The sequence below is a fragment of the Coregonus clupeaformis genome, chromosome 23 (assembly GCF_020615455.1).
Source record: "Coregonus clupeaformis isolate EN_2021a chromosome 23, ASM2061545v1, whole genome shotgun sequence".
In the NCBI taxonomy this organism is placed as follows: Eukaryota; Metazoa; Chordata; class Actinopteri; order Salmoniformes; family Salmonidae; genus Coregonus; species Coregonus clupeaformis.
The window spans coordinates 47,990,240-48,017,471 of record NC_059214.1 but is presented as its reverse complement, the minus strand read 5'-3'; the positions used below and the strand labels follow the sequence as shown (position 1 = coordinate 48,017,471).

Here is a 27,232-nt window from a genome sequence, read left to right as displayed (position 1 = left end):
GGTTTCAATACACCGATGGGTCACTCGAGTATCAGGTGATGCCGTTTGGACTGACCAATGCTCCAGCGGTATTCCAGAGTATGGTGAACGGCGTCCTGAGAGATATGATCGGTCTCTTCGTGTTTGTTTACCTGGATGACATTCTGATCTTCTCGAAGGAACCTTCCGACCACGTCCAGCATGTCCGGCAGGTTCTGCAGCGATTGTTGGAGAATCGCCTGTTCGTGAAGGCCGAGAGTGCGAGTTTCACGCCACACTACATCCTTTCTCGGGTACATCATCTCCAGGGGTGAGATTAGGATGGATCAGGAGAAGGTTAGAGCGGTTCTGGAATGGGCCCAGCCCGGTACGAGATTGCAACTCCAGAGATTTTTTGGGGTTTGCGAATTTCTACCGCAGATTCATCCGGGATTACAGCCGTGTGGCCGCTCCATTAACTGCCTTGACTTCCAGTATCAGGACCTTCAAGTGGAATCCGGAGGCGGATCGGCGTTTCTGGATTTGAAGAGGCGATTCACCAACGCACCGATTCTCTCTCAACCAGACACGGCCCGTCAGTTCGTCGTTGAAGTGGACGCGTCTGATGTGGGAGTTGGCGCCATCCTGTCGCAGCGATGCTCCACGGACAGTAAACTCCATCCCTGCGCCTACTACTCTCGTAAGCCTTTCGCCTGCAGAGAGGAATTACGATGTGGGTAACCGGGAGCTTCTCGCGGTGAAACTTGCCTTGGAGGAGTGGCGCCACTGGTTGGGGGGCGGAGCAACCGTTTATTGTCTGGACTGACCACAAGAATCTTGCTTACGTGCAATCGGCTAAAGCGTCTCAACTCCCCGTCAGGCCAGGTGGGCGTTGTTTTTCGGACGATTCAAGTTTGCCCTGACGTTCCGACCTGGATCTAAGAACGGCAAGGCGGACGCCTTGTCCCGGATGTTCTCCAAGACGGAGGAGAGTGGGTCCAAGACCGAGACTATTCTCCCCCGGAACTGCGTCGTGGGAGCAGTGATGTGGAAGATTGAGGAGGAGGTGCTGGCGGCCCTTCGGACTCAGCCCGGTCCCGGTAACGGTCCACCCGGTCGGTTGTTTGTGCCTGAGTCGGTTCGTCCTGCTGTCCTCAAATGGTCCCACGCCAGCAAGATGGCTTGTCACCCTGGCGTGGCTCGGACAATGGCGTTTCTTCGCAGACGTTTTTGGTGGCCTGCCATGGCCGAGGATACTCGGGGGTTTTGTTGCTGCCTGTCCAGTGTGTGCGCAGAATAAGAGTACCAATCGGCCCAGCTCTGGACTACTTCACCCCCTTCCTATTCCCCGGCGTCCATGGTCGCATCTGGCCCTGGACTTCGTCACGGGGTTGCCCGCTTCTGAGGGGAACACGGTCGTTCTGACTATCGTGGACAGATTCAGCAAGTTCGCCCACTTTGTGCCTATTGCCAAGCTTCCCTCTGCCTCGGAGACGTCCGAGATCCTGGTTAGGGGAGGTTTTTCAGGGTCCACGGTTTGCCCAGTGATATCGTTTCCGACCGTGGCCCTCAGTTTACCTCTGCTGTCTGGAAGTCCTTCTGTTTGGCCATTGGAGCTACAGTCAGTCTCACATCTGGTTTTCACCCCCAATCCAATGGTCAGGCGGAGAGAGCCAACCAGAAGATGGAATCCACGCTACGCTGTCTGGTCTCTTCCAACCCCACCTCCTGGGCCTCTCAGTTGCCTTGGGTTGAGTATGCCCACAATACTCTCCCTACATCTGCCACTGGGATGTCTCCCTTCCAGTGCCTGTATGGTTACCAACCTCCCCTGTTCCCTTCTCAGGAGAAGGAGCTCTCAGTGCCTTCTGTTCAGGCTCATATTCGTCGTTGCCACCGGACCTGGCATCGGGCCAGAAAGGCACTCCTTAGAGGTTCGGATCGGTATCAGCTCCAGGCGAATCGTCGCCGGATCCCCGCTCCCACCTATACCATCGGAGATAGGGGTTTGGTTGGCCACACGGGATCTTCCGTTACGGACTGAGTCTAGGAAGTTGTTACCGAAGTTCATTGGTCCGTTTGTGGTGGAGAAGGTGATCAATCCGGTGGCAGTTCGACTCAAACTACCGAGGACGCTCAGAGTCCATCCCACCTTTCATGTCTCCTGCCTCAAGCCTGTCTTCCTCAGTCCTCTGTTGCCTCCTCCGCCTCCTCCTCCTCCTCCTCGGATGATCGGAGGTGGTCCTGCCTACACGGTGCGTCGCATTATGGATTCCAGACGGCGGGGCCGGGGTTTCCCAGTATCTCGTGGACTGGGAGGGGTATGGTCCTGAAGAGAGGAGTTGGATTCCGCGGCGACAGGTCCTAGATGCTGACCTCATCAGGGATTTCTACCGCCTCCATCCTGGCGCTCGGGAGGTCCGCCCGGTGGCGTTCGTCGGAGGGGGTACTGTAACGATCCCGGCAGTCTGAGTCGGGTCCTGTCTGGTGACTAGTGTTTTATGTTCGTAGTCTCCAGTTTCCCGAGGGTTCGGGAACGCTCGGGGAGCTCTCTTGTTTTCCGCACCTGCATCCCGTCAGCAATCTGCACACCTGGCCCTCATCATCACCCTTTTTAGGCTCTGGCCAAACATCCAGTTCCTGCCGGATCGTTAGCCATGAACAGTAGGTGTTCTGTGTATCAGTTTAGAGTTTTCTAGCGTGAGTTTTGTTGTTTTGTACTTTGTTGAGTTTTTGTGTCCTTACCTCCGTTTTTGTTCCACCTGCAGTCACACGTCCGGAACCTTCACCCCACCTCTGCCTGATGGTCGGCGGCTGCCGAGCCATCACTGGACCCAGCACTGCACCCCCAACTACTCATCCACGCCGCCCGCTCTGTCCCTGGATTATTCTGCACCTTTTGTTGTATCTGAATAAACCCTCACCTTCGTTCAACTCTCCTTGTCCTGGTCTGCTTCTGGGTTCTGGCTGAGGGAACTGTGACATAACTTCTAGGATGTCTTTTAAATGTCTAGGATGTTGGTGTTATTTTTTTGGGACACCTTTCTGTTTTCTCAATGACAGAAAGGTGCAAGTTTAAATTTGTTCCACCTGAGCGAGTCTGACCACAAGTCAGAGACCACTATGATGATGACATACCAAATGTGTTTAATGGATCGCGGGGAAAGAGCAGGAATAGGCTATTGTAGGCATCCAAAGATGATCCAACTTGAATAAACACTTGGAGTTAAGGACGACAGTGGTGGCATAGCCTATGGGTGGGGCGATAGGGATATCTATACTGAACAACGCAACATGTTGGTCCCATTTTTCATGCGCTGAAATAAAAGATCCCAGAAATGTTCCATACGCAAAAAAGCTTATTTCTCTAAAATGTTGTGCTCAATTTTTTTTACATCCCTGTTAGTGAGCATTTCACCTTTGCTAAGATAATCCATCCACCTGACAGGTGTGGTATATCAAGAAGCTGATTAAACAGCATGATCATTACATAGGTGCACCTTGTGCTGGGGACATTAAAAGGCCACTCTTAAATGTGCAGTTTTGTCACACAACACAATCTTAATTTTGAGGGAGCGTACAATTTGGCATGCTAACTACAGGAATGTCCACCAGAGCTCTTGCCAGATAATTTAATGTTGATTTCTCTATCATAAGCCGCCTACAACATTGTTTTAGAGAATATGGCAGTACATCCAACCGGCCTCACAACCGCAGTGTAACAACACCAGCCCAGGACCTCCACATCCGGCTTCTTCACCTGTGGTACCTTCTGAGACCAGCCACCCGGACAGCTGATGAAACTAAGGAGTTTTTTTGTCTGTAATAAAGCCCTTTTGTGGGGAAAAACCTCATTCTGATTGGCTGGGCCTGGCTCCCCAGTGGGTGGGCCTATGCCCTCACAGGCCCACCCATGGCTGCGCCCCTGCCAAGTCATGTGAAATCTATAGATTAGGACCTAATTTATTTATTTCAATTGACTGATTTCCTTACATGAACTTTAACAGTAAAATCGTTGAAATTGTTGCACGTTGAGTTTATATTTATGTTAAGTATACAGTACATAGAGCATTTAGCTATTTGCGTCTTACAGATTTGAAGACGTTTAAGCTGCCTATCAATCATTGTTTTTGTGACCAGTGGACAGTCAGTGAAAAATGTGCTGTTGCAACAGCTGCATAGTGTGGATCCCAGCCTATGGAATAACAGTTTGAGGGAGTTCCTCCCTTCTAAACTTCTCTGTGGTATTGTGCTCCACATACTGTCAAAAACCAGTTTAATTTAAGAATACCACGAGTGTGGCTTTTATTGCTTAATCTCTCCCCCCTCTCCCTCCCCCCTCTCCCTCCTCCCTCTCCCTCCCCCCTCTCCCTCCTACCTCTCCCTCCCCCCTCTCCCTCCTACCTCTCCCTCCTCCCTCTATCTCCTCCCTCTCCCTCCCCCCTCTCCCTCCTACCTCTCCCTCCTCCCTCTCTCGCCCCCTATTCCTCCTCCCTCATCTCCCTCCTCCCTCTCTCTCCCCCTCTCCCTCCTACCGCTCCCTCCTCCCTCTCCCCCCTCTCTCTTCCCTCTCTCTCCCTCCTCCCTCTCTCTCCTCCCTCCCCCTCTCTCTCCCCACTCTCCCTCCCCCCTCTCTCTCCCCCCTCCCTCTCCCTCCTACCTCTCCCTCCTCCCCCTCTCTCCCCCATATTCCTCCTCCCTCATCTCCCTCCTCCCTCTCTCCCCCCTCTCCTTGTACCGCTCCCTCCTCCCTCTCCCCCTCTCTCCTCCCTCTCTCTCCCCTATCCCTCTCCCCTCTCCCTCCTACCTCTCCCTCCTCCCCCTCTCTCCCCCTCTCTCCCCCATATTCCTCCTCCCTCATATCCCTCCTCCCTCTCTCTCCCTCTCTCCCTCCTACCTCTCACTCCTCCCCCCCCCTCCTCCCTCCTCTCTCTCCCTCCACCCTCTCTCTCCCCCCATCTCCCTCCCCCTATCTTTCTCTGGGAAATAAAATGAAGAAGGTACCTGACCCTAAGCCAGCATGCCACTCTATGGCACGCACCTCCAAGAATGGGAGCATGGGACTTCCGTTGGGACAGTTATCACTCTTAACAGCATCATCACTCACATCACACCATGACCACACCAGAGCCCCACGCCAGAGCTCCACGCCAGAGCCCCAAACCAGAGCCCCAAACCAGAGCCCCACTCCAGAGCTCCACACCAGAGCCCCACGCCAGAGCTCCACGCCAGAGCCCCAAACCAGAGCCCCAAACCAGAGCCCCACTCCAGAGCTCCACGCCAGAGCCCCAAACCAGAGCCCCACTCCAGAGCTCCACGCCAGAGCCCCAAACCAGAGCCCCACTCCAGAGCTCCACACCAGAGCCCCACGCCAGAGCTCCACGCCAGAGCCCCAAACCAGAGCCCCAAACCAGAGCCCCACTCCAGAGCTCCACGCCAGAGCCCCAAACCAGAGCCCCACTCCAGAGCTCCACGCCAGAGCCCCAAACCAGAGCCCCACGCCAGAGCCCCACGCCAGAGCCCCACGCCAGAGCTCCACGCCAGAGCCCCACTCCAGAGCTCCACGCCAGAGCTCCACGCCAGAGCCCCAAACCAGACCCCCACACCAGACCCCCACACCAGAGCCCCACACTAGAGCTCACAGTGGACATCACCCTCTTAAACACACTGGAGACCACAGAAATCTATTGATCTATCTATTCTGTAGTGTCTGCACTATGCTACAGCTCTACACACTGTTGTTACTCACGTCTTAACTATCTATTTCTCCCGCACATACAGTACTGTACTCTCAAGTCTTCACTATGGCGCTCACTCTCACACAGTCTTCCTAACATGACAGTCACAGCATAGTGTCTCAATGATCCAAGTTAAAGACTCGTATTCTCTGGTGCGTGTCCCCTAACACACCACATCACTAGAAATGCATATGTGACTTCATATGTAAAATACTATGCTAATTTAAGCCCTTGTTATTCTAGCGATTTATAATGATCTTCCACAGCATCTGAACAACACAATTGTGTATTAAATCACATCCCTCGCTCTCCTTCTTCTAGAGTGGATGGATTCACCGAACGTGGAGCTGCCCGGGAGGAGAGCAACATCCTTCCAGCCAGAGAGCAGCCACTGGCTGATAACACACACACACACACACACACACACACACACACACACGGGTGCACAAACACACAAGCACACACACACATTCTCCTATATACATACACTGCTCTTTGCACTACAGCTTTCCCACTCGTATAATCATCATCTATGGCTCTATTGTGATGTGGTGGTGTTGAAGGAGTCAGGCGCAGGAGGGTAAATCACAGAAAAAAATAGTATTTAATCCGCAAAATACAGGTTTACGCAGAACTGCATCAAACCCACTCCAGGGCACAAAACAGGTGCACTGGAAAATACAAGGCACACGGGGAAAAACCTCCCGTCTAACAAAATACACGAGCTCCACCGAGCTTCACTATCCTTCACAATAAACAATCCCCCACAAGGACAAGGGGGCAGAGGCAACACTTATACACGGACTAATTAGGGGATTAGAACCAGGTGTGTGTGATAACGAGACAAGAAAATTGTGATGAATTGGGGCGGTAGTGGTTAGTACTCCGGTGACGACGAACGCCGAAGCCTGCCCGAACAAGGAGGGGAGGCAGCCTCGGCCGAAGTCGTGACAAGTGTTCATTTCACTGTGTTGAATAATCAAATAACGCGTCACTTTTTGCCAACCTAATAACAAATAATACAGTTTTGAGAACAATAATAACACACACACACACACACACCCATACACACACACAAGTACAAATATTCAGTTATAACAGTCATGTTGCCATCACCCTCAAATCCATCACTCTACCTTGTTACAGACCACATTGCCTACTTACTGGCACAACGAAGCGAAATCGGAGTGAGAAAACTACGTTTCCAAACCAAACATCTGCACAAGTAGGGGAACGTGCCAGTCTTTGTCTTGTCAAGGATTAGAGTACATTTATACACAGAACGTGCAGAGAGAGCAAATAATTCCACGTCCAACAGAGAATCTCAATCCCAGACCAAAAAAAAGGTAAAGCAGCCACCTACTGTTGTTTATATTGCCCTTGCTCACTCACTGGATCCCCAGAGCCAATTCTCTGGATGTTTGGATGCTGTCCTAAAGAACAGATCACTCCACAATACATACGTGTACATGGACACACTATCACTGACAGATTCATATTTCCAATCACAATTTGTAAGTAACTTTGACTGTCAAACGGAACTGACTAGTGTCAGCAATAGAATAAAAGATTCTTACCAGCTCATAGTTAGTGGCAGGGACACAGGAAGAAGACACCTGGGAAAGAAAATGAAGAAAACAGTCTTGTGAATCTGTGATGCTCATTTTATATGTTGCAGATTATGCATAGACACATACAGAACAGTCGATACATGATTCAAACCCTCAACATTTGGCCTGTGTGATCCTGAGCATGTTTCAAACCCTCAACATTTGGCCTGTGTGATCCTGAGCATGTTTCAAACCCTCAACATTTGGCCTGTGTGATCCTGAGCATGTTTCAAACCCTCAACATTTGGCCTGTGTGATCCTGAGCATGTTTCAAACCCTCAACATTTGGCCTGTGTGATCCTGAGCATGATTTATTTAGTTTTTACTGTTTGCGTCAGTATTGTACATTTCCCAAAACTGAATGTCTATGATGTTGTATGTGTTCATGGTTATATCAAAGGAAGAACATGACAATATCCTTGTGATCACAACATGTCTTAACAGAGATACAGACAACAGCGCTAAGTAATGCTGTACAGGTCATTTGAGAATAGACTGATTTTCTTGTCTGCTTTAGTATTCCCATAGGATCATATCAAAGCTGGCTAAATCTCATTTGGCCAGGCTGAGAGGCCCGGGAAAATGCTAACAAGGTGTTAGCATTGAGCTCTGATCCAACTTTAATAACAATCTAATAACACAGTCAATTTTCAAACTGTGTAACAGTATGCAACAAGTGAAAGGAACCACAACTGCTAACTCCCAGCAGCAGTTAACTAGTTTATCTTCACCAGAAAGTCAATGATGCTTAAAGGCAATTGTGAAGCATAGTGGAACCCATGACCTGCCAGGATCGGAGCTAACGGTTCATCCGATTAGCGCTCCGATGGCTGCTAGCTGCTACAATCAATCCCAGAGTTCTGAACAGAAGCAGGTAAACAGGAAGAGGATCATAATGAAGGACTCAAATAGAACATTGAGATGAACCGTTTGCACAAGATCTACTGATGAGGACCAACAGCCAAATAGGATGTTGTCACTGATGTTCCCTTCCTGTGAAAGTCTAGCTATCGCTACATAGCCTTCACTTTAAAGTCATCTAAAAAGAGAAGGGGGCGGGATTCTGCAGAGAAAAAAAGTATTTTAGGCCCTCTTTTTAGTTCTGGATGGAAATAACTATTTAGCATATAATGTATTCATTTTCAAACAAAACAAAACTCAAATGGAAGCAGGATACAGTAACTGGGACTCAATAAGTGTTTACCTCCTCTCTCTCTCTCTCTCTCTCTCTCTCTCTCTCTCTCTCTCTCTCTCTCTCTCTCTCTCTCTCTCTCTCTCTCTCTCTCTCTCTCTCTCTCTCTCTCTCTCTCTCTCTCTCTCTCTCTCTCTCTCTCTCTCTCTCTCTCTCTCTCTCTCTCTCTCTCTCTCTCTCTCTCTCTCTCTCTCTCTCTCTCTCTCTCTCCTTTCTCTCTCTCTCTCTCTCTCTCTCTCTCTCTCTCTCTCTCTCTCTCTCTCTCTCTCTCTCTCTCTCTCTCTCTCTCTCTCTCTCTCTCTCTCTCAATTCAATTTCAATTTAATGGCTTTATTGGCATGGGAAACGTATGTTAACATTGCCAAAGCAAGTGAAGTAGATAGTAAACAAAAGATAAATAAACAATAAATATTAACAGTTAACATTACACTCAGAAGTTCCAAAAGAATAAAGGCATTTCAAATGTCATATTATGTATATATACAGTGTTGTAACAATGTGCAAATAGTTAAAGTACAAATGGGAAAATAAATTAACATAAATATGGGTTGTATTTACAATGGTGTTTGTTCTTCACTGGTTGCCCTTTTCTTGTGGCAACAGGTCACAAATCTTGCAGCTGTGATGGCACACTGTGGTTTTTCACCCAGGAGATAAGGGAGTTTATCAAAATTGGGTTTGTTTTTGAATTCTTTGTGGATCACTGTAATCTGAGGGAAATATGTGTCTCTAATATGGTCATACATTTGGCAGGAGGTTAGGAAGTGCAGCTCAGTTTTCACCTCATTTTGTGGGCAGTGTGCACATAGCCTGTCTTCTCTTGAGAGCCAGGTCTGCCTACGGCGGCCTTTCTCAATAGCAAGGCTATGCTCACTGAGTCTGTACATAGTCAAAGCTTTCCTTAAGTTTGGGTCAGTCACAGTGGTCAGGTATTTTGCCACTGTGTACTCTCTGTTTAGGGCCAAATAGCATTCTAGTTTGCTCTGTTTTTTTGTTTGTTCTTTCCAATGTGTCAAGTAATTCTCTTTTTGTTTTCTCATGATTTGGTTGGTTCTAATTGTGTTGTTGTTGTCTCTCTCTCTCTCTCTCTCTCTCTCTCTCTCTCTCTCTCTCTCTCTCTCTCTCTCTCTCGCTCTCATAACAGGGCTGTCTATGCTGGGGCCGCTATCTCTGAAAGGTCACCTGCTCTGGGTTATCAGGGCTGTTGACCTCTAAAAGCCATGTCATACACAGAGGCAAATCCTTGACAAATTGTTCCTTGCAGTGTGAACAGAAGACTTCTTGTTTCTCAGGGGGCTGCTTTATGCTTAAGCTAAAGCTAACACATTCCATTCCGTCCACAAAAAAGCCTAAAACGGTCTCTAATAAAAAATGACCAGTCCAAAACGTGCTTAACGCAATGTATAACAAATAAATACAATGGGCCAAATCTGTCAGAGAAGAGGGTAAATAAAATATTATACGTCTCTAAGCCCATGCAATGGTTGATCTGCAATTATAATACTGAGCTTGCTACTTCTTTGTACTCTAAGCAAAAGCCTCATTCAATAGCTTAGTTGTTTTCACAAGGCATGGCAGCACTGACTGAATGCTTAACTCTCTCCACTGTGTCTATTTCTCATCTCTGTTTATAAATCAATGTTGTTTATTCATGAAGCTATAAATGAGATTTTCTAAACTGACTAAGGCATAACCTTAAAACTTTGGCAGTGGTTGCTACGATAGGTACAACATTTGAAGTGACGTTTCACGAACACACTTCAACGTCCAAGGTTTATACAAATGTACCCAAATGCCCTTTGGTCCCTACAACAAAGTGATCTCAAGATCCTCAGGGAGCCCAAAGTCAACAGGATGTCATCAGGCTAGCAAAACACACTTGACATTGATAGCGTGACTATACGGCTAACACGAAATTTTGATTGAGAGAACATATACTGTATGCTATACTAGACTGCGGAATGGCAGCTGTGGTTGACATATCCCTGGACGGAAGCCATTGGGGTGTGAGCTGGCGAATTGGATTCACAAGGTTATATAGGATGCGTTGGTCATGTTGGTTTATCAAAGACTGTCGTTTTGGTGTCTGTTACTCAAACCCCTGATGGAATAGAGGAATGTAAACAGGAAACCATTGTTATCTGACACCAGTGAATAAAAGCTACATGGGAAGAAACCAATAAAGGTGCATAGTTAGTTAGTTTAGCATGCATAGTGTGTATCATTTGTAGGAAACTATTTCAATCCAGTGTAACCCAAATTACACTATCTCTGAATAATGGCTGACTGACTGTAACCAGATAAGTGCAGTCGCATGAGGACAGCTCCATGGAATGCCACTTGTCTCGAGAAAAGCTGGTTATTATTTAGTGGTGCTGTGAGTTGATGAAGAACAGTGTCTCTGCCTGGTTCAAGTTTCCACACTCTTACCCTCCTCTCATCACCCCACCGATGCCTGCTCTGTCTGTACCCCCCAATCCTCCTGGTCACTCCACACACTGACAGCTGCCCCCTACCCCACCACCTCCATTGCCTCTCGGCCCATCCAGGGGCTCCGGGGGATCTGGCAAGTATCTGAGCCTGGTTGAGGTGCCTTCTCCTTGGGCCTGGCTCATTTCATCTCCTGGCCCCCCACTTCACCCCCAGGCTCCTGCTGCTGACAGCTAAGTCCACCTGAAATCAATAACCACTCCGACACCTTGTGCGTTTTCTCCGAAACGCCCACCCTTTTCCATTTGCCCCACGCTCCTCCGTGACCCTCCCTTGAATGAGGAATATCCAGGGTGTAGGGGTTGTGTTTATCGAGGTTGTCGTCAAGGGCGATGCTGGTTGGGGAACGGAATGGAAAGTGTTCTTCGGGATTGGTTCACAAATCATTAACACTTGACAGGTGTGTTAGAGTATTAGAGTAGGAGCTGTATACTGAGGATGACAAGGGCTAAGGGCTACGGCCAATCTCACACTCAACTGTTCTAGTAGGCTGGTCAGTCTATTCAACGTGCACTATAATTCCTGTTTGACAAACAATGAAGTTCAGTGACCTCCCTCGGTTGAAACATGCATGAAACATGGAGCGACAAACAGCCAGTCATAATATAAATGCAATGTAATGGATATTAACCCCGCTGGAGGCGGAGGAGCCAGTGACTTACTTAGTGAGGATGAAAACGAGAACAAAAAAAGCTACAACAACTGACACAAAGCCTAAATGGCAAACTGGTCTATTCAAACATTCCCTACAGCCAAGAGCTGACATTTCCAAAGCCAGACTCCAGTGTGTATGAATTCAAATGGGATGAGGACATTTGGCCTGATAGTCTTGTAAATATGTAATCCCCCTTGACCCCTTTGGGCTTCCTACTTGACCCATTCAGGGGTTCCTACTTGGCCACAATAATGAGACCCCACAGTAGATCCAGACAGAATGTATGAGGTCTACCCACACAAGAATAACTCAGATTCTACCCAAGTTTAGTAGCCATTTCCTTGGAGTTGAACTGTAGGCTTTAGATGCCCACTCTAACACACAGTTTAGCATTAGCGTCCGCTAGTCTGGCAGGTGGTCAAAGCCTAGGCCTTGTCAAACCACAGACACCGTTAATCTAGAGAAGGATCAGGTGGGCCCACCGCAGGTCAAACCGAGGGCAACCGCGCTGACGAAATAGTACCCTGACGCTCATCCTCGGAAAACTGGGAGAATGTAAATGCAGAACAGAGGGAGAAAGGACTAAAGAGGAGAGGGATGTGTTAATAGAGTTGGAGGTGTAGACATAGAGAGGAGCAGGTGAGCCTCAGTGAGTGTTAACCTCTCTCTCTCTCTCTCTCTCAGCCTCAGTCAGTGTTACCTCTCTCTCTCTCTCATGTGTTGATGCTATCAGATGCTATCAGATGCTATCAAACCAGTGTAATATAATAAAGGGTAATTGTGTTGTTGCATTCCGTACATGCTTTTGTTAACAGCATTAAACCACGGTCCATTTCCCGCATACACAAATCTATGGAAAATGACTTTGTCAGTACTGGCTATACAGTCTTGCATACAGTGGAGTATTGACATTCATTGTCTAATGTTCAGCTACTACAGAGAAACAGTACACAGTATAGTAAAAGGGTGCTATCTAGAACCTAAAGGGTTATTCAGCTGTCTCCATAGGAAAACCCTTTGAAGAACTAGTTTTGGTTCCAGGTAAAACCATTTTGGTTCGAGGTAGAACCCTTTTCGTTTCCATGTAGAACCCTTTTCACAGAGGGTTCTACATGGAACCCAAAAGGGTTCTATCTGAAACCAAAAAGGGTTCTACCTGAAACCAAAAAGGGTTCTACCTGGAATCAAAAATAAGTATCCTCTGGGGACAGCTATCCTCTGGGGACAGTTTGACACATTTCCTGACGATGGCTCACCACTCTTTGTACTTAGCGTCTTCAGCCTCCCGACGTCTGCCTTCGATTTATTACTTTCCAACTCTCTCTTTCCCCTCCTTGCCTCTTTTGACCTCACCCTTTCCCAGTACCCTCACACTCACAAAGAAGGCAATTCGCTTGATCTCATCTTTACTAGAGGCTGCACGCCTACTAATCTCATTGCAACCCCCATCCAGGTCTCTGATCACCACTTTGTTTCCTTTTCCTTTTCCGTTTCCGTTTCGATTTGGTCAAGTGCTGGTTAAGTGTTCTTTTGATTCATAAAAAAAAAAAAATTGTATTATTATAATTATTATTACTTTATTTTCGAGGTGAGGAGGAAGATTATTTAATATACTGTTTGAAAGTAAGGTTTTAGATGTTTTCGGAATATGGGCAGGGACTCTGCTCTCCTAGCTTTAGGGGGAAGCTGGTTCCACCATTGAGGTGCCAGGAGAGAGAAGAGCTTGGACTGGGCTGAGCAGGAGCCAAGAGACCTGAGGTGGCAGAACGGTGTGCTCTGGTTGGGGTGTAGGATTTGAGCATAGCCTGAAGGTATGGTAGGGTAGGGAGGGGCAGTTTCCCTTGCTGTTCCGTAGGTAAGCACCATGGTCTTGCAGTGGATGCAAGCTTCGAATGGAAGCCAGGGGAGTGTGCAGAGGAGCTCCCCCGTCTGAACTACTGCAACTCGCTGTTGGCTGAGCTCCCCACTTATAATATATATATAATATAATATGCCATTTAGCAGACGCTTTTATCCAAAGCGACTTACAGTCATGTGTGCATACATTTTTACGTATGGGTGGTCCCGGGGATCGAACCCACTACCCTGGCGTTACAAGCGCCATGCTCTACCAATTGAGCTACAGAGGACCACTTGTGCCATCAAACCCCTGCAATTTATCCAGAACGCAGCAGCCCACCTGGTTTTCAACCTTCCCAAGTTCTCTCATGTCACCCTGCTCCTCCGCACTCTCCACTGGCTTCCAGTCGAAGCTCGCATCCACTGCAAGACCATGGTGCTTACCTACGGAAAAGCAAGGGGAACTGCCCCTCCCTACCTTCAGGCTATGCTCAAACCCTACACCTCCAACCAAAGCACTCCGTTCTGCCACCTCAGGTCTCTTGGCCCTCACACCCGTACGGGAGGGCAGTTCCCGCTCAGCCCAGTCCAAGCTCTTCTCTCTCCTGGCACCCCAATGGTGGAACCAGCTTCCCCCTGAAGCTAGGAGAGCAGAGTCCCTGCCCATCTTTCGAAAACATCTGAAACCTTACCTCTTCAGGAAAAATGTACTTTCTATGCTTGTGATATGTGGTGGTCCCACCTAGCTATCTTAAAATGAATACACTAACTGTAAGTCGCTCTGGATAAGAGCATCTGCTAAATGGCTAAAATGTCAAATGTAAATGTAAAACGAAGTGTCACGCCTGCTCCCGCTCCCCCTCCCTGGATGCTCGAGGGTGCCAGGCTGCCCATCATTACGCACACCTGTTACCATCATTACGCGCATCAGCGCTCATTGGACTCACCTGGACTGCTTCCCTTTGTTGATTGCCCCTTCTATATCTGTCTGTTCCCCAGTTTGATCCCGTGTCTGCATTGATGTTGTTTAGTTTCCCGTGTCCAGACGCTGTCCGTGTTTTGTTCCATGGCTTTTATTTATTAAATCATCACCCTGTACTTGCTTACCGCCTCCCAGCGTCTGTCGAACCGAGATCGTTACAATGAAGAACCCTTTTGGAAAAAATTTTTCTAAATGTGTCATTACCGTAAGTAATATGGCCAATCGGATTTATCTGATTTAACAAAACAGTTTAGAATTGTTCTGTTTGGGTTGATAGCTTGGGATCATGGCTTTGCATGCATTTATGGAAGAATATTGTACCAAGTTAGCTTCCTGAATAAACTAAGTTAGTCTATTCCTACAAACATTGAACCGCTGTAGTTTACAACAATTATAATTTCTAAAGTGGAAGTTGGGAGAGTTATATTTGAGTGTTTCAGTGAAACGTAAGTGAGGGAGGCCCCGCTCTCTCGCTTTCCCAGATGTTTAGTTCATTTCATTCCGATCTCCTTTGCATTATTGTAGCCATTTTCTGTAGCCTGTCAACTATGCGTCTGTCTATCCCTGTTCTCTCCTCTCCGCACAGGCTATACAAACGCCTCACACCGCGTGGCTGCTGCCACTCTAACCTGGTGGTCCCTGCACGCACGACCCACGTGGAGTTCCAGGTCTCCGGCAGCCTCTGGAACTGCCGTTCTGCGGCCAACAAGGCAGAGTTCATCTCAGCCTAAGCTACCCTCCAGTCCCTCGACTTCTTGGCGCTGACGGAAACATGGATTACCACAGAAAACACCACTACTCCTACTGCTCTCTCCTCGTCTGACCATGTGTTCTTGCATACCCCGAGAGCATCTGGTCAGCGGGGTGGTGGCACAGGAATCCTCATCTCTCCCAAGTGGACATTCTCTCTTTCTCCCCTGACCCATCTGTCTATCTCCTCATTTGAATTCCATGCTGTCACAGTCACTAGCCCATTCAAGCTTAACATCCTTATCATTTATCGCCCTCCAGGTTCCCTTGGAAAGTTCATCAATGAGCTTGACGCCTTGATACGTTCCTTTCCTGAGGATGGCTCACCCCTCACAGTTCTGGGTGACTTTAACCTCCATACGTCTACCTTTGACTCATTTCTCTCTGCCTCCTTCTTTCCACTCCTCTCCTCTTTTGACCTCACCCTCTCACCGTCCCCCCCTACTCACAAGGCGATGTTCTTCTACTAATCTCACTGCAACTCCCCTCCAAGTCTCCGACCACTACTTTGTATCCTTTTCTCTCTCGCTCTCCTCCAACACTACTCACTCTGCCCCTACTCAGATGGTAATACACCGTCGCAACCTTCGCACTCACTCTCCCGCTACTCTCTCCTCTTCCATCCTATCATCTCTTCCCTCTGCTCAATCCTTTTCCCTCCAATCTCCTGATTCTGCCTCCTCAACCCTCCTTTTCCTCCTCTCCTCCCTTTCTGCATCCTTTGACTCTCTATGTCCCCTATCCTCCCGGCCGGCTCGGTCCTCCCCTCCTGTTCCGTGGCTTGACGACTCATTGCGAGCTCACAGAACAGTGCTCCGGGCAGCCGAGCTGAAATGGAGGAAAACTAGACTCCCTGCGGACCTGGCATCTTTTCACTCCCTCCTCTCTACATTTTCTTCCTCTGTTTCTGCTGCTAAAGCCACTTTCTACCACTCTAAATTCCAAGCATCTACCTCTAACCCTAGGAAGCTCTTTGCCACCTTCTCCTCCCTGCTGAATTCTCCCCCCCTCCTCCCTCTCTGTGGATGACTTTGTCAACCATTTTGAAAAGAAGCTTGACGACATCCAATCCTCGTTTGTTAAGTCAAATGACACTGCTGGTCCTGCTCACACTGCCCTACCCTATGCTTTGACTTCTTTCTCCCCTCTCTCTCCAGATGAAACCTTGCGACTTGTGACGGCCAGCTGCCCAACAACCTGCCTGCTTGACCCTATCCCCTCCTCTCTTCTCCAGACCATTTCCGGAGACCTTCTCCCTTACCTCACCTCACTCATCAACTCATCCTTGACCGCTGGCTATGTCCCTTCCGTCTTCAAGAGAGCGAGAGTTGCACCCCTTCTCAAAAAACCTACACTCGATCCCTCCGATGTAAACAACTACAGACCAGTATCCCTTCTTTCTTTTCTCTCCAAAACTCTTGAGCGTGCCATCTTTAGCCAACTCTCTTGCTATCTCTCTCAGAATGACCTTCTTGATCCAAACCAGTCAGGTTTCAAGACTGGTCATTCAACTGAGACTGCTCTTCTCTGTGTCACGGAGGCTCTCCGCACTGCTAAAGCTAACGCTCTCTCCTCTGCTCTCGTCCTTCTAGACCTATCTGCTGCCTTTGATACTGTGAACCATCAGATCCTCCTCTCCACCCTCTACGAGTTGGGCATCTCCGGCGCGGCACACTCATGGATTGCGTCCTACCTGACAGGTCGCTCCTACCAGGTGGCGTGGCGAGAATCTGTCTCCGCACCACGTGCTCTCACCACTGGTGTCCCATAGGGCTCAGTTCTAGGCCCTCTCCTATTCTCGCTATACACCAAGTCACTTGGCTCTGTCATATCCTCACATGGCCTCTCCTATCATTGCTACGCAGACGACAGACAATTAATCTTCTCCTTTCCCCCTTCTGATAACCAGGTGGCGAATCACATCTCTGCATGTCTGGCAGACATATCAGTGTGGATGACGGATCACCACCTCAAGCTGAACCTCGGCAAGACAGAGCTGCTCTTCCTCCCGGGGAAGGACTGCCCATTCCATGATCTCGCCATCACGGTTGACAACACCGTTGTGTCTTCCTCCCAGAGTACAAACAGCCTTGGCGTGACCCTGGACAACACCCTGTCGTTCTCCGCTAACATCAAGGCGGTGACCCGATCCTGTAGGTTCTTGCTCTACAACATTCACAGAGTACGACCCTGCCTTACACAGGAAGCGGCACAGGTCCTAATCCAGGCACTTGTCATCTCCCGTCTGGATTACTGCAACTCGCTGTTGGCTGGGCTCCCTGCCTGTGCCATTAAACCCTTACAACTCATCCAGAACGCCGCAGCCAGTCTGGTGTTCAACCTTCCCAAGTTCTCTCACGTCACCCTGCTCCTCCGCACACTCCACTGGCTTCCAGTTGAAGCTCGCATCTGCTACAAGACCATGGTGCTTGCCTACGGAGCTGTGAGGGGAACGGCACCTCCGTACATTCAGGGTCTGATCAGTCCCTACACCCAAACGAGGGCATTGCATTCATCCACCTCTAGCCTGCTGGCCCCCCTACCTCTGCGGAAGCACAGTTCCCGCTCAGCCCAGTCAAAACTGTTCGCTGCTCTGGCACTCCAATGGTGGAACAAGCTCCCTCACGACGCCAGGACAGCGGAGTCACTCACCACCATCCGGAGACACTTGAAACCCCACCTCTTTAAGGAATACCTGGGATAGGATAAAGTAATCCTTCTACCCCCCCTTACCCCACCCCCAAAAAAATTAAAAATTAAAATAATAATAATAATATTCTAAAGTGGTTGTCCCACTGGCTTTCATAAGGTGAATGCACCAATTTGTAAGTCGCTCTGGATAAGAGCGTCTGCTAAATGACATAAATGAATGAAAATGATAATCCAGCAGCCTGAAGTGGTCAAAGAAAAGCTAAAATAAGCAATCCTTCTCTTCACTGATTGATTGATTGTGGCAGTGTGAGAGGTGAGCTGCTACCATTACAATGTAATGAATTGATCGGGGCTGAGCAGGTATATTTCCACAGTGGAAAGAAAAAGGGGGCACATCACCACTCAAACCTTCAAACCTCTGGCACTGGCATAAACACAAGGCCGCTCCTGAATGCTTTAATGTTTATCCAGACCCAATACATCCATGCATCTGGCAAGTCCTCTTAGAAATATTCAGTGGGCAAGTTAAATGTACTTGACGTAACGAATAACAGAGGGCTTTCCGTAGTCGGGCTATTTAAGTGTGCCAGACTATGCATTAGTATGAACATATTGGGTATAAACAATGGAGAGACGAATTAAGTGGATCACCGGTCCAGGTGACCATGCCCATTCCCCCTTCAGAACATGCCGTCTGAGCGACAGCTATGCGTTCCTTTCTCTTTTTTCTTTTGGTGTGAAATGTGAAACATCTTCAGCTGACTGCCAAACTCTGTTCCATCCCACACTGACTCCATAACATTGTTCCCTGTCTCAATAAAACACATATCAGTGCTTCATACCGTCTTTCACTGCTTCAGAACATGTTTCATACTGCTATATAACATATCTCACCACTTCATACCATCTATCACTGCTTCAGAACATATCTTAGTGCTTCATAACATACTGTATCTTACTGCTATATAACATATCTCAATGTTTCACAACATACTGTATCTTACTGCTTCAGAACATATCTTAGTGTTTCATAACATACTGTATCTTACTGCTATATAACATATCTCAGTGTTTCATAATGTCCAATACTGCATTGTAACGTCTCATCTTCAGTGCATCAATTAGAACACAAGAGAGTCTGTAATGAATATGACACAGACACATTCAACAACACTGAAGGGCCAGACGAGGGGGTGAATGTGAACAATATGTTGATGTCTGGAGAGAGAGAGAGACAGAGAGAGAGAGAGAGAGAGCAGCCGAAGGGAATAGGGGTGAAAGAGGGGGATGAAATACAGCGGGCTTAGACTAAATCCCTGCCATGTTTATTCTCCCTGGTGAGGACTAGAGCGGCCCGCTGGGTCTTCAACAGGACTAGAGCGGCCCGCTGGGTCTTCAACAGGACTGGAGCGGCCCGCTGGGTCTTCAACAGGACTGAAGCGGCCCGCTGGGTCTTCAACAGGACTGGAGCGGCCCGCTGGGTCTTCAACAGGACTGGAGAGGCCCGCTGTGTCTTCAACAGGACTGGAGTGGCCTGCTGTGTCTTCAACAGGACTGGAGTGGCCTGCTGGGTCTTCAACAGGACTGGAGTGGCGTGCTGTGTCTTCAATAGGACTGGAGTGGCCTGCTGTGTCTTCAACAGGACTGGAGTGGCCTGCTGTGGCTTCAACAGGACTGGAGTGGCCTGCTGTGGCTTCAACAGGACTCAAGCAGCTCGTTGGGTCTTCAACAGGACTGGAGTGGCCCGCTGTCTTCAACAGGACTGGAGCAGCCCGTTGGGTCTTCAACAGGACTGGAGTGGCCCGCTAGCTCTTCAACAGGACTGGAGTGGCCCGCTGGCTCTTCAACAGGACAGGAGTGGCCCGCTGGGTTTTCAACAGGAATGGAGAGGCCCAATGCTTCTTAAACAGGACTGGAGCAGCCCGCTGGTCTTCAACAGGACTGGAGCGGCCCGCTGGGTCTTCAACAGGACTGGAGCGGCCCGCTGGGTCTTCAACAGGACTGGAGCGGCCCGCTGGGTCTTCAACAGGACTGGAGCAGCCCGCTGGGTCTTCAACAGGACTGGAGAGGCGTGCTGTGTCTTCAATAGGACTGGAGTGGCCTGCTGTGTCTTCAACAGGACTGGAGTGGCCTGCTGTGTCTTCAACAGGACTGGAGTGGCCTGCTGTGGCTTCAACAGGACTCAAGCAGCTCGTTGGGTCTTCAACAGGACTGGAGTGGCCCGCTGTCTTCAACAGGACTGGAGCAGCCCGTTGGGTCTTCAACAGGACTGGAGTGGCCCGCTAGCTCTTCAACAGGACTGGAGTGGCCCGCTGGCTCTTCAACAGGACAGGAGTGGCCCGCTGTGTCTTCAACAGGAATGGAGAGGCCCAATGCTTCTTAAACAGGACTGGAGCAGCCCGCTGGTCTTCAACAGGACTGGAGTGGCCCGCTGGGTCTTCAACAGGACTGGAGTGGCCTGTTGTGTCTTCAACAGGACTGGAGTGGCCTGCTGGCTCTTCAACAGGACTGGAGTGGCCCGCTGTCTTCAACAGGACTGGAGTGGCCAGCTGGGTTTTCAACAGGACTGGAGTGGCCCGATGTGACTTCAACAGGACTGGAGTGGCCCGCTGGGTCTTCAACAGGACTGGAGTGGCCCGCTGGGACTTCAACAGGACTGGAGTGGCCCGCTGTGTCTTCAACAGGACTGGAGAGGCCCAATGCTTCTTAAACAGGACTGGAGCAGCCCGCTGGTCTTCAACAGGACTGGAGCAGCCCGCTGGGTCTTCAACAGGACTGGAGTGGCCCGCTGGCTCTTCAACAGGACTGGAGTAGCCCGCTGTCTTCAACAGGACTGGAGTGGCCCGCTGGCTCTTCAACAGGACTGGAGTGGCCCGCTTTCTTCAACAGGACTGGAGTGGCCCGCTGTATCTTCAACAGGACTGGAGCAGCCCGCTGGTCTTCAACACAACTGGAGTGGCCCGCTGGGTCTTCAACAGGACTGCCTGTTCATTATCACTCCATCTATGTTTGGCAGAATTCCTGTCACATGGCCGAGAGAAGATATGCCTTGTTCTTTTTTACCTGATCACAGCGAGATCACACTTTCTCCAGACTCTTCAAGATGACGGGCGGGTTTGAGTCGTATTTACCAGTGACGTGATATACAACATATCCCTATTTTATTGTTTGGCAAATGGCCAAGCATCGAGAACCCGTGGAGACAGTGAAAGAGGAGAAAAGGGGAGGCAGAGAGAAGGATAGCAAGAAAGGGTGACTGACCATAGGATTTGGCAAGACAGCAAAAACTGATCTGGGACCAGGCTAAGAAGGCGGTGCTGAGGCTACAGATAACATAGGGGAAGCAGTGAGCCAAGCTAAAGGTTAATCTGTAATCACCAGGGAGACTCAGGTGTATGAGGGTAATAGATGAATGTCAATCCTGCCCTGAAACAATACCAGAGTCACGAGTTATCTGAACAAGACTAAGTAATGAAAGAACATAATGCCCATATGAAACGTAAAGTAGTAAAATGTAGTACACAGTATTGTATTGTATTCTAACGTATCATAACAGTCATAATAATATGTCTAAGTAGAGTCTGTAGAAACATTTATTGAACAAATTCTATATCAGCATTGATATGGAAACATTAGCTAGAATTACCTAGATAATTCACCTTTAGTTACTCTGTACTGACACACAGTACTATAAATCCATTTGACTGGTGACTGCCTAATTCAAGTCCAGGAAGGCAGGAGGTATTTGCTCTCTCAGGGAGATGTGACAGGCTGAGACAGGCTAGCACGCACCGATAGTCTGGCTGGCATTTAGCACATTAGTGGAGGAGAGTAGCGGGGCTACAGAAAACCTCTTCGCAGGACGCTGGTCTGGTTTGGTGCTTCAGGTCTAGTTTTGGAGACGCGGCGACAGCAGACTAACTGACACACAACATGAGTTATGTATCTGTGATGTCTAAGAGGTCTGCGGTGAGATAGACGGGTGGAGGTCTCTGTCTTTCTCTCTCCCTCATACAGACATGGATGTGCCACACAACAAGCATATGCACCTATACATACACAGTACATGCAGAATAAGTACACACACAAACACCTATAACAATCGGTTTTGCTAGGCGATTGTGGCATAGAGGAACAGGTGATCCTCAGTGATTCACCAAAAATAGTTCATAGATTATTACCTTTATCATCCTAGTTGTTGTCTCTTTACGGACGGTTTGCAGAAAACACAAAACACATGTATGCTACACAGACACACACACACACACACACACACACACACGGACACACACATACATACAGACAGACATGCAAACACACCATAAATCATGCCTGCCTGTACACTCAAAGACAAATACTCTTATCGACTTCTTTATAACATGTTTGCTCCTGTCTGCCCCTGTACAGATGTAGGATCTTAATTTGAGCCAGTTGCTACAACAGAAAAATAATCCGCAGGCAAGAGAAAATGGGAATTATAATTAACGGACATTTTTGTAGGTGTTGATTTCGTTTTTGTAAGGGAAAATCAAGTCTGAAATTTCAGTGGACATTACAAACTCCAGAAGCCTTTTTAAACCTCAAATACACTACACGTTTTACATTTCCTGCATTGCTAGAAAGTTATCCTTCAACAGGGTGATCAAATTAAGATCCTACATCTGTAGGTAAATCATACAATTGTATGACCTTGTGGCCAAACGTGACCATAATATTGCAGCTGAAACGTGACGGCGAGAGTTTAAGTCAACCTCAGTTCTCTGTCCAAGATCAGTTCACTGCTCCACTCTGGCTAGACAAGCAGCTCCCTGATTTTAGTGCTGCCGTTCTGGATGGTGAATATTTGCAGCATGGAAGGATCCAGATCTGGCATGGCGTCTCCTGCCTTTCTTCCACTACTAAAGTCCCTCCATCAAGGCAGGGAAAACAAACAAGAACACAAGGGCTTTCTGCTGAACAATGAATCAGCTAGGACCTGATTTCCATACACATTCCATAGGGAGACTGAGGCCTGATAACATATTTCACATAATGTTCAGGGAGTCGTCTGGAGTTTTGGGAAGGAGTGGAGGGGGTGGGGGATGTACATGCTGGCTGATGATGATGCGTGGGAAAGGGGCAAAGCAAGAGTGTACCTTCCACCTTGTCTCTATAGTCTTTGCTAGAGAGGGTTTTCACTATCTGGCCATGCAGGAGAACATCTTCCATTCTACTGTGGGAGGCAGCAGGTACAACACAGGTGTCTCTGTTAGATAGAACAGCTGGACTGCTCTCAGTTAGTTATACATAGAACACAAAGCAGGATAGGGTGGCAGGTAGCCTAGAGGTTAAGGGTGTTGGGCCAGTAAGCGAAAGGTTGCTGGTTTGAATCCCCAGAGCCGACTAAGTGAAACATCTGTTTATGTGCCCTTGAGAAAATACTATCTTCTCCTGTCCTAGAGCCTCGGATATGTTCCTATCTGGTCCCAATGCTGACTCCTGTTTCGCATGAAAGGTTGCATTATCAAAGCAAGTCTCTTGCCTATGCATGTCAAAATATCGCTAGAACATCTTCTCTGCGCTGTCTTGTACTTTCGGCCCATATGATAGCGGACTAAACTCCACTCCATGGTGAAGGAAGTTTCTGATGACTCCACCAACAGAGTTTAGTCTGCTACCATAAGAGCTTCGGTAGAGAATGTGTGATCAACAAACGGTATGGGAGTAGATATGAATATTTTGATATTTAAACTATTTCCTCTCTTCATCTCCCCGTTATTCATGAGCTGATCTGCTATCTGTATAATCATCAACTTAATGTTGCCAAATAAAGGACATATTCTGTCATTCGTTTAAGTACTGTAGGTTATCTAGCAAGCTTAGCAACTTTGGTCATTTGACCTTTGCTTGACTGCCATTACAAAGTGTGTATGATTCGACAACGGTATACTCGGGGTGATCGCGCTATGCATCGAGATACCCTACAGCTGAAATGCACTGAATTCATTGAGGAACATGATAAACATTCTGAATTTAAGGAGAACCCTGGCATAGTGACCATATCTTGGTTTTAAACGCTTTAAATGGGCACTTGGTTGATTTTCGGGAAAATATGAATCCCTACTGTACACCACCAACACAATGTTAAAGATACAACCTCCCCATGGACAGATCTTATAGTGATCACTGGGGTTCCTCAGTCACTTTCAATAAGCGTAATGGTGCAGGCATGTAAACTGGGCACCATTTTGGACCGACGGTGTCCCAGGGGGGGCGGATGACTCAGTTCTACTACGGTGGAGGGATGCGGTTAAAGAGACAAACTACAGCCATCCATTCTGACCGAACTGGCAACCGACAGGGCTGCCATTTAACTGTAATCGTCGGGGAAACCACCTTGTCACGCTTGCAGACCGCATCAAAGGCTGGGAAAGCGAACAGAGGAGCGGAAACAGGGTCTCATTCTCTCATTCTCTCATTCTCTCTTTCTCCCCTTCCTTCACTCCCTTCGCTTTCCGACAGCAACCACTGGTCAATAAAGAGCCATTATGCAAGACGAGACCGCCACCTTGATTGCATGGAGTCATTTTGGAGAAATCAGTCATCAGTAAAGGTCTTGGCCCGGTGTTCCCCATTAAGGGGTATTATAGGGGCGCTAGATGGCTTTAGTCTTGGGGTGCTGGCCTGGCACTAGCTGTTGTTGGTGGAGGACCGAGAGACATTTAGGTCACATTGTGCACCATGTGTGACAAGAGTGTAGAAACAGGATGAGGTTGAGACCAGACACTGGTGTAAGGTCAGTTTAATGTAAATTGCCATTGGGCAGTCATCATACCACACGCACATGCATTTCGCTACACCCGCAATAAAATCTGCTAAATATGTGTATGTGAATTAGATTTGATGTGATGATGACAATAGGACTGCTGTTGGCAATAGGAGGACTTCAGACCTACTCTCCTACCAAGTGTACCGAAACACACATATGTACAGCATACCAGATAACACGACTTTAATACGCAACAATTATGGTTGATCTTTTTAAGTTACAGTTTCTGGTGAGCAGTAGAGCTGTGGCCACAGTCCGTTACCTTTTCATCGACTTCTGAGTGGGGATACGTTGGTCACGGTTGGCTTTCACTGTTTAACTGACCTACTCTAAGTGTACTTTGCCATGAGATGTTCTGACCCTCTGTCAGGTGACAACCGAAGGGGGGTCCCGGTTCACTATGTTCAATATAACACTCATTCTCCTTAACAAACCTTCCTTTGGGTTGGGCAACAGTTACACTTTACGGGTATTAAATGCCTTTAAAATTCCTTTAAAGTAGACGTGTGTAGCATTAGCTGATCTCCTTCAAAGATATAGGGGCCCTGCCCTCAAACACATTTACATTTACATTTTAGTCATTTAGCAGACGCTCTTATCCAGAGCGACTTACAGGAGCAATTAGGGTTAAGTGCCTTGCTTAAGGGCACATCGACAGATTTTTCACCTAGTCGGCTCGGGGATTAGAACCAGCGACCTTTCAGTTACTGGCACAACACTCTTACCCACTAAGCTACCTGCCGAACACCTTATTCGAACACTAAAAGCCAGACTGTAAACCACTCACCATTGACACGTGTATTAGCAGAGTGCCGGATAACTTGTGCCCTTAAAGCAATTTTGAATGGGACGGAGTGCACACTGAGGCTGGTTGTGTTCTTGAATAAACTGGGCACAGAATACTGTCAATTGTCCTGCCGTTTCCTGTCTCTCTCTCTCTGACTCAGGAACAATATTGACTTCAGGCCTGGATCATGCCAATGTGATTACATTCTCCTTCTAATCAGAGACTTGGAACAGTCTCCCTCTAGCTAATCAATGAGTGTACAATCATTCATTAATTACGTACCAAAGAGGAGAAAAAAACAACAACAGACTCTGTTGTTGCCCTTGCTTGCTCTCAACTTTGGAACCCTACAGTTAGCATGCTAGCATGCTAGCACATTAGCAACTTAAGCCAATGTGTGAGTTCCCCATCTGATGCTGAAAATCTCACTCTGGTGGTCCTGGAGAGAAGAATATGCTGAACTAATTTAAGGGGACTTCATAAGGAGATGCATGACTTCCATACGGATAGGCATGACTGTCTCTGAGTCTCTTTAAGGAGGGAGAGGAGTTATAGAGGCTTAGATTGTAATCTGATCCCTGGGTTAAAAATACATTACCCTACCAGTAACTATGTTAACTATATGGGGCCCAGGTGTCAACTTGTGACAGCAGCAGGTAGTTTTTGGGAGAAAAATGTCCCTGTAAACCAATCACAGTGTCTAAAGTGTTGGGGGAAAAAATAATAAAAAAACTGTTGTCCTCGATCATAACAAACCTTGTTTTTTGGATAATTTACAGAACGTTGATAAGTAACATTATGTCTATTTATCTTTCCAGAGCACGATTCAAACGCACCCACACACACACACACACACACACCCACACACACACACACCCACACAGACACAGAAACACAGACACACAGACACACACACACACACAAACAGAGTCCCAAAACATAGAAGGCTGACATGATTAGCCATCACATATGGTGCACTCACACAGAACATGTACTTATGCTTGTTATCAAAGACCTTTTATCATGTGTAAAGTTGTACATTGGAAGACACAAAGAACACGGCGGGAGGGGAGGAGGAATACGCAACAGGAATGTAAACAAAGTGGTTCCGCACAAGACATGGTGTTCCTGTTTTACAGATACAGTGGGAGGGTCTTTGATTAACACTGGTTCTCCTGATTGCAGTGAGTGTGTGTGTGTGTGTGTGTGTGTGTGTGTGTGTGCGTGTGTTCACGCGTGGGTGTGCGCGTGCGAGCTTGCATGTGTGCAAGTATCCTGCTCAGGTGTGAGTATGACTGCAAATGTAAGCAAAGCTGTCTAAAATCATATCATATGTGAACAATGGGCTGGGTGACATGCTAAATGTCCAAAAGAGAGAGGGAGAGATAAAAGAGGTATATAGAGGTAAGGAGAGTAAGAAAAGCAGGGTATCCATCCATGTCTAGAAGAGCATTGAATGCTACCTCATGCCACAAAATGCAACGAGCCCCGAAGTTCCACAATGCGCAATTTTTAGACAGACATTTGTCAACCAACATTCCTTGACCACACAGCATTGCTCTGCCAAAACCCTACAAAGCCTTGCTCGGCCAAAACCCTACAAAGCACTGCTCTGCCAAAACCTACAAAGCATTGCTCTGCCAAAATCATATAAAGTATTGCTCTGCCAAAACCCTACAAAGCATTGCTCTGCCAAAACCCTACAAAGCATTGCTCTTCCAAAACCCTACAAAGCATTGCTCTGCCAAAACCCTACAAAGCATTGCTCTGC

At 47.9% G+C, this 27,232-nt stretch overlaps 1 protein-coding gene across 6 annotated transcripts in view; it reads right to left on the bottom strand.

Moving 5' to 3' along the window:
* Window positions 1-27,232, bottom strand: part of LOC121536473 (tensin-1-like) — a 318,940-nt gene that overhangs the window by 130,078 nt on the left and 161,630 nt on the right. For all 6 annotated transcript variants that reach the window (XM_045206739.1, XM_045206740.1, XM_045206741.1 and 3 more), the window contains one exon: window positions 7,274-7,312. In XM_045206739.1, the coding sequence (XP_045062674.1) occupies window positions 7,274-7,312 (39 nt within the window). The remainder of the gene's footprint in view (window positions 1-7,273; window positions 7,313-27,232) is intronic.